Source organism: Portunus trituberculatus, chromosome 2 (genome assembly GCF_017591435.1).
Source record: "Portunus trituberculatus isolate SZX2019 chromosome 2, ASM1759143v1, whole genome shotgun sequence".
NCBI classification, from domain to species: Eukaryota; Metazoa; Arthropoda; class Malacostraca; order Decapoda; family Portunidae; genus Portunus; species Portunus trituberculatus.
In genome coordinates, this window is record NC_059256.1 from 2840719 (window position 1) to 2848218 (window position 7500).

General features: G+C 43.5%; 1 protein-coding gene across 1 annotated transcript in view; it reads left to right on the forward strand.

The window, feature by feature from the left end:
* Positions 1–1929: 1929 nt before the first annotated feature.
* Positions 1930–7500, forward strand: part of LOC123501437 (ras GTPase-activating protein 1-like) — a 23850-nt gene continuing 18279 nt past the window's right edge. The window contains 6 exon segments of the mRNA XM_045250267.1: positions 1930–2225; positions 4317–4450; positions 4453–4465; positions 4898–5104; positions 5373–5575; positions 6992–7106. Of these exon segments, the coding sequence (XP_045106202.1) occupies positions 2017–2225; positions 4317–4450; positions 4453–4465; positions 4898–5104; positions 5373–5575; positions 6992–7106 (881 nt within the window). The 5' untranslated portion in view covers positions 1930–2016.

Below are 7500 nucleotides of genomic sequence, written 5' to 3' on the forward strand. Positions count from 1 at the left end.
ACAAGCATTCTGGTCTGGCTTCATTTTTTCCATAAGTCAATTTTGAAATGAGTTCCGTAACGAACGTAAAATCACCAACGGTCACCAGTCCACCCGCCCGCTCGCCCGGCCAGGGGTGTGACGTCATCAAGTGGGCGGCACCAGCAACAAACACACACACACACACACACACACACTCACGGCCGCCCTCCAAACACTACCACTTCTCCATTCCTTCACTCAGATCCTTGTCTCAAACTGGCGCTCTACTACGCGCGCTGGCAGAAGCTTGACACTGGACAACCCACAATGCACTGCCCTATTGTACTGCCCCTTTAGATCCACTATAACGTAATGCGCTATTAAATAATGAAATACGATGAGGCATTAGCATGTCAAACTAAGCAAGTCACTATCATGTCAACGTGTCCGCTTGCATGTCGGAAAGGTTTGGTACAAGGAAGAGAGATGCAGAGAGGAGGCAATAGGACAAATACTCGTTAAACAGTCTCTCTCTCTCTCTCTCTCTCTCTCTCTGATGGACCCGTTTGAAGACATTTGTCCGTCCTTTAGCTAATTCTTTCAGCTCTGTAACTAACAACTGAGTGGGCATTTTTTTCTTTATATAATTTCGTTGCTCTGTCCAGTTCTCCTCTCTTACATAAAAAAAAAAAAAAAATCCTGTAGTTCCTGTAATCCTGCAAGCAAAACCACTTCAAGCCAGCCTTATCAGTGGGATTAACAGCCATATTAAGAAACGCATTGATTTTCCACCACGTCAATTGTTCAAGTCCCCATAAACAACAAGCTGGGTTTTTCAAGATGTCTTCTCCTTATGACCAACTAGAAATCTTGGTACTCCATCACTAGAACCATAAAAATACCCTTAAAAAAAGCGAGTATCTTCAGAGTATTCTTTCAGAGAGAAGGCAGGAGCTTGTAGGAGATTTTTTAGTAAACTTATCAATCTTAGGAGCATTTTGAAGATATAGGCAGAAGGTATTTTAATGTAATAACGTAATTCTTGTCTAATATTTAAAACTGACTGCCTCTCTCTCTCTCTCTCTCTCTCTCTCTCTCTCTGGTTAATTTTTATTCTCGTGCACCGTGTTATGTAGAGCTAAACTGCCCAGTGTTGCCAAACTTTATGAAACTCAAACAACACAAATTATTTCACTGGTTGGTACGAGAGATTTGTGTGAATGCCTCTCTCTCTCTCTCTCTCTCTCTCTCTCTCTCTCTCTCTCTCTCTCTCTCTCCTATTTAGAATCCTCCTACCGTCTTTATGCATGGGTTAAGACAGCTTGTTTTGTTGTTTTCTATTAATAAACGCAGGAAGGGAAGACTTACTGGCCTTATCACGGAGAGAGAGAGAGAGAGAGAGAAAAAAAATACTGTGAGGAAATAATTATCATTGTTATTTTTTTCATTTGCTTTATCAGTACACCTCCGGCCTCTCTCTCTCTCTATCTCTCTCTCTGGTGGTAATGGTACGTAGTAGTAGACGAGAGAGAAAAAGGAGAAAGGGAGAGAGTAATGACAGCAGTAGTAGTAGTAGTAGTAGTAGTAGTAGTAGTAAACGGAATATAAATGCACTATTATTATTATGTGTGTGTGTGTGTGTGTGTGTGTGTCCGCTAGCATCCTATCGAGTTGTAGTACACTCATACACCCCCACTCTCACCCTCCCATGCCTCTCTCCCTCTCTCCCTCTCTGTCCTGTCTCACACCCACGCACGCGCAGCCACCAACCTTCATTCACAATATTTGGGTTCCAACACTGCACCAAACACGCACAATAAACGCACTATGGCCATTTTATCCTTACCCTGGGACAAAAACACGGGTTACAAACTAATATCCTAATTTTCCAACACCCGTGGGAGCGTGGGAGAGCATGGGTGGGGCGTGGGAGAGGGAGAGAGAGGGCCGGGGCGGGGCGCTGACAGAGACACAGGGGGAGGAGGCACCACTATACTGACTCTCTCCCTCTCTCCCTCTCTCCCCCCCGTAGCTGGGAGTGTGTGAGTGTGAGGCATGGCGGCGGAGGTGGTGCTTGGGCCTAGCGGTTCTGCAGGAGGGCGTAATGTGTCTGTTAGGCCTAAGGATAAGCTACATGGATCTCCTTCTACAGGCAGTGACGAGGGACAGGAAACAGGCTTCGCTGATGACTTTGACCCATTCCACGATGATCCTGATGAACCTGACGAGGTGGACAGCTCTCTCTCGGCGCCCCCTGAGGAGAGGTGAGGGCTTATGACACATCCTTAACCCTTATCCTACATCCCTCACCCTACTCCTACCCTTACATCCCCGCCGGAGCCCTGAAAATAGGGAGAAATTAAGGGAATGTGACGCCGCCTTTTTGACATATCTCGGCCCTGTCACCCTCAACTCCTACCCAGCGCGAGTGTTGTTGTTTTATTTTTAGGGATTTTAGGGGTTTTTAAGGTCCCTAGATGCTTATGATGCACACCCAAGCCTCCCTTAAGGCCTCATTGAGTGTTCCTGTGGGTTGAAGGGTCCTGGATGGTGTTGAAATAGGAGAAATAAAGGGTTATATATGAACGTGTTAGATTGTCGTCCCTTTTATGACAGGTCGTTGTGTTTGGTTGAGTGGAAAGTGATGTGTGTGTTTGTTGGTGTTTTTTTTGCCTTTATTTTCCCATTTTAGTGTTTTTTTTTTAGTTTTGAGGTTAAATATATGATGTTTTTAGATGTATGGATGTGTTTGGTTTGTGTTGATGTCTTTACGTGGTGTTAAAATCCTTTATTTATTCATTTATTTTAGTTCTTTGTGTCAGATTTGCTGAGATTGAAGAGTTGATGTTTATGGCTCTGTTTTAAATGGTATACTTCCTCGTTTATCGTATCGTGTCTCAATATTAGTGTTCATTTTGTATTATTTTGAATATCTATTAATTCATATATGCCTTACAATATTATCTGTTATAATTGTTATTTTGTTTTAGTTTGTTTGGGATAAGTTAAGAATGTTTTAGTGTTTATGTGCATTGTGTGTGTGTGTGTGTGTGTGTGTTTAGGTTAGGTTAGGATAAAATTACTTAACGCAGGCTGCTTCAGTACATTTTTTTCGTTGTTGTGAGTGAGTGGTTGTCAGAGTTGGGAAGTTTGTATATGCAATGAAGTTCGGCACCAATCCACATGTTTTGTAGTGTTAAATTCTTCAGTAATTCGATCTTCTCCGCATTCCATAAATTACAGACAGCACTTTCTTCAGTCTGAGTTCAGCGTGTGTCATTGTGCTGAACCTGTCCTGCTGGAGCCTGTTCTTGACAACTCTGGTGAAGGTGGTGTTGCTGTGTTCCTCATTCACAGCCATGGCAGTGAAGCTGTGATAACTCTTGTGGCATGCGCTTTATTGCTGCACAAAATTGCTGTTAACCCTTTCACTACTGGGATGCATTTTTACCTTGAGTTTTGAGTGTTATTAGACCATTTTATTGACATTAGGAAGGGTCTATGGAGATCAGTAGATTAATTGCCACAGTCTTCACTAGTTTTATCCCCACATAAGTTTGTGAAGCTGTATAAAATCACCAAATAGTTAGCAGAATGAATATCAAAACACGCCATGGTGCTGAAGAGGTTAATCTGACCTTTCTATCCCTCTCAGATGATCCTCTACATTTTATTCTCATCTTGGTGGTGCACACTGCCTACAGCGGCTTCACGTAACATTGCAAAGTACTGCCCTGTGACGGTCTTCTAGTCCTATCTGGCAGTTCCATATGGCCCAGTGCTAGCCTTCCTGTGAGCGTCCCGGCGTACTGGCACCCCTCATGGAAGTGCCCTGACTAGCCCACCTTTGAAGTGTTGCCTTTGTACCAGCATAGCACCTTCTAAATGAGCAAAAAGTCCAGTCATTGTTGGAAGCCTGAGAAAAACAAAGTCCTTTAAGTGGCCAATATGTGGTAAATGTCTGGTAATCCTTCAGTCTGTGGGGCTGAGTCTTAAACCTGCTTGGTGAGTGGCAGCAAGGAAATAAAACTTAATTCCACGAAGTAGCCAAAACACGGTTAATTTGTGCTAATTCCTCCACTATAACTGAGAAAGAGAGCCAACCCACAGCGCAACACCAGTCCAGAGGCAGAACAAGAGAGAGAGAGAGAGAGAGAGAGAGAGAGAGAGAGAGAGTCTGTTCAGTCAAGAGGGTGAACAAAGGAGAGGGTCTGTTCGATTTCACTGCTCAAACCCAACCAACCTAACCCAACCTAACCTAACCTAACCTAACCTAACCTAACCTAACCTAACCCAACCTAACCTAACCTAACCTAACCTAACTTAACCTCATCTAACACTGCCCTACCCCACAGCTGGTACCACGGGCGGCTGGACAGAGCGCAGAGTGAGGAACGGCTGCGTCAGTTTGGGAAGCTCGGCAGTTACTTGGTGAGGGAGAGTGACAGACGGCCTGGTTCCTACGTGCTCTCCTACCTCGGCCGCTCTGGGTGTCACATTTCAAGTAAGTAGTGGTAATAGTAGTAGTAGTAGTAGTAGTTGTTGTAGTAGTAGTAGTATACTCATTATAACCCAGACCTAACTAAGCTAAGAGAGAGAGAAGAAATAAATAAAAAATTGTCATCCCAACTTAACCTAATGTAAGAAATGGAAGGAAAAAAGAAAAGAGAGAAAAAAAGGATGACATCTAACTTAATCTAATAAAGAAGAAGAAATGGAGAAAAAAATGTACAGAAAAACTTCACCTAACCTAACCTAACCTAACCTAACCTAACCCAACCCAACCTAACCTAACCTAACCTAACCTAACCCAACCTAACCTAACCTAACCTAACCTAACCTAACCTAACCTAACCTAACCTAACCTAACCTAACCTAACCTAACAACCCAACCCAACCCAACCCAACCTAACCTAACCTACTTTACCCTAAACAGAATAACAGCAGTGTGTGGCGACTTCTACATAGGCGGACGTCAGTTTAATGCGCTGAGTGACCTGGTGGGGTATTACACTGGGGTGTCCGACCTGCTCAAGAGGGAGAGGCTGGTGCACCCCGTCCCCCCTCCGGAGCCTGTCAATGACCTCCGCAAAGTGGTCGCCATCTTGCCATACACTAAAATGGCTGACACGGATGAGCTATCGTGAGTTTGTGTGTGTGTGTGTGTGTTTGTGTGAAATTATTATTATTATTTGTGTTTGTGTGTGCTTGTGTGCGTTTTATTATTATTACCTGTTTGTGTGTGTGTTTGTGTGAAATTATTATTATTATTTGCGTTTGTGTGTGCTTGTGTGCGTTTTATTATTATTATTACCTGTTTGTGTGTGTGTTTGGTTAAGTTTAGCCAAATATTAAAGAACAAACATCTAATTTAACCTAACCTAATTTCACCCGACCCCCATCACCCGCAGGTTCCAGAAGGGTGACATTTTCTTCGTGCACAATGAGCTGAGTGACGGGTGGCTGTGGGTGACGGCACATCGCACGGGGGAGCAGGGCACAATATTCTCCGACCTTGTAGAGACTTTGGATGATGATATAGATCCCAATATTGTGTTCTCCTGGTTCCATCCGGATATCACCAAGAACGACGCCATTGATTTGTTGATTAAAGGTACTGGTGGTGCTGGTAGTGGTGGTGGTGGTGGTAGTAATAATAGTAGTAGAAGTGGTAGGAATAGCAGTGGTAGTAGTTATAGTAGTAGTAATAGTTGTAGTAATAGTAGTGGTAGTGGTAGTAGTTTTTCTCTCTCTCTCTCTCTCTCTCTCTCTCTCTCTCTCTCTCTCTCTCTCTCTCTCTCTCTCTCTCTCTCTCTCTCTCTCTCTCTCTTTTTTTTTTTTACATTTCTCAAATCGAACCAATGAAAGATTTTGGCTAATTCAATTTTTACATTTTTTTTTTCTTAAACGACCAGTGAAAAATTTTGCACGATTCAATTTTTTTTTACATTTCTCGAAACTCACTAATGGAAGCTTCAGATTTTTTCATTCCTCAAAAGTGAGCCGTGAATACCTGGCTTGTAATGGCTTCAGTAGAGTTCCAACACTTCTTTTTGTAGGAGTGAAGTCAGCTAAGGCCAACAGAATATTAAAAAGAAAAAAAAAATGTCCACTTGATTGCCAGTCCCTTAAAGATTAGTAAAGTTAGCCAAAATTAAGGAACAAATGTCTTGACACCTTGAAAGAACTCAATTTGTAGGAAGATAGAAAGTGTGTGTGTGTGTGTGTGTGTTGTAGTTTTCCATGGCCTGGGCTTTACGGTGGTGTGGCCCCGTCTCCATATCTACACTTATCCGATGTTTCTTTCAAGCTCTGTACACTCGTTGTTGACGCCACTTCCTCACTCAAACTGTTCCACGTCTCAACACATCTTTGCGGGAAACTCTATTTTTTAACATCTCTCGGACATCTTCCCTTCCTCAGCTTCTTACTATGCGATCTTGTGCTTCTAGTGTCATATTCTTCTCTCAGGATCAGTTTCTCATTATCCACTTGGTCCATTCCGTTGATCAATTTATAAACTTGTATCAGATCCCTCTCTCTCTCTCTCTCTCTCCCTTCTTTGTTCCAGGGTTGGTAGATCCATAGCCTTTAGTCTCTCCTCATATGTCATCCCTTCAAATTCTGGAACCATTCTTGTAGCCATTTTTTGTAGTCTCTCCAACTTCCTTATGTGTTTCTTTTTATGAGGGGTCCACACTACTCCTGCATATTCCAATCTAGGTCTTATTATAGTACTTATCAATTTCTTCATCATTTCTTTGTCCATGTAGTGAAATGCTACTCAAATATTCTTTGGCAAATTATGTGTGTGTGTGTGTGTGTGTGTGTGTGTGTGTGTGTGTGAGAGTATAGCAAGATGACCATTATACAGATTAAAGAACAAAAAACCAATAGAATAAAAACCTTTGCTGAAAAAAAAAAAAAAAAAAGAATCTAACATTAATCTCTCTCTCTCTCTCTCTCTCTCTCTCTCTCTCTCTCTCTCTCTCTCTCTCTCTCTCTCTCTCTCTCTCTCTCTCTCTCACAGCGGGACAAGGCAGCTTCCTGGTGAGACCTAGTGACAACTCTCCTGGTGACTACACGCTGTTCTTCCTCACCAATAACATCATCCAACGCTTCAGGATTGAGAAGAGAGGCGTCAAGTAAGTGGTGGTGGTGGTGGTGGTTAGTGGTGTTTGTGGTGGTGGTGAGTGGTGAGTGGTGAGTGGTGGTTGTGGTGGTGGTGGGGGTAGTGGTGGTTGGTGAGTGGTGGTGAGTGGTGTTTGTGGTGGTGGTGGTGGTGGGGGTGAGTGGTGGTTGGTGAGTGGTGTTTGTGGTGGTGGTGAGTGGTGGTTGTGGTGGTGGGGGTAGTGGTGAGTGGTGTTTGTGGTAATGGTGAGTGGTGGTTGTGGTGATGGTGGTGGTAGTTGGTGAGTGGTGGTTGTGGTGGTGGTGAGTGGTGGTGAGTGGTGGTGGGGGTAGTGGTGAATGGTGTTTGTGGTGGTGGTGGTGGTGAGTGGTGAGTGGTGGTGATGGTAGTGGTGGTGAAAACGTTGC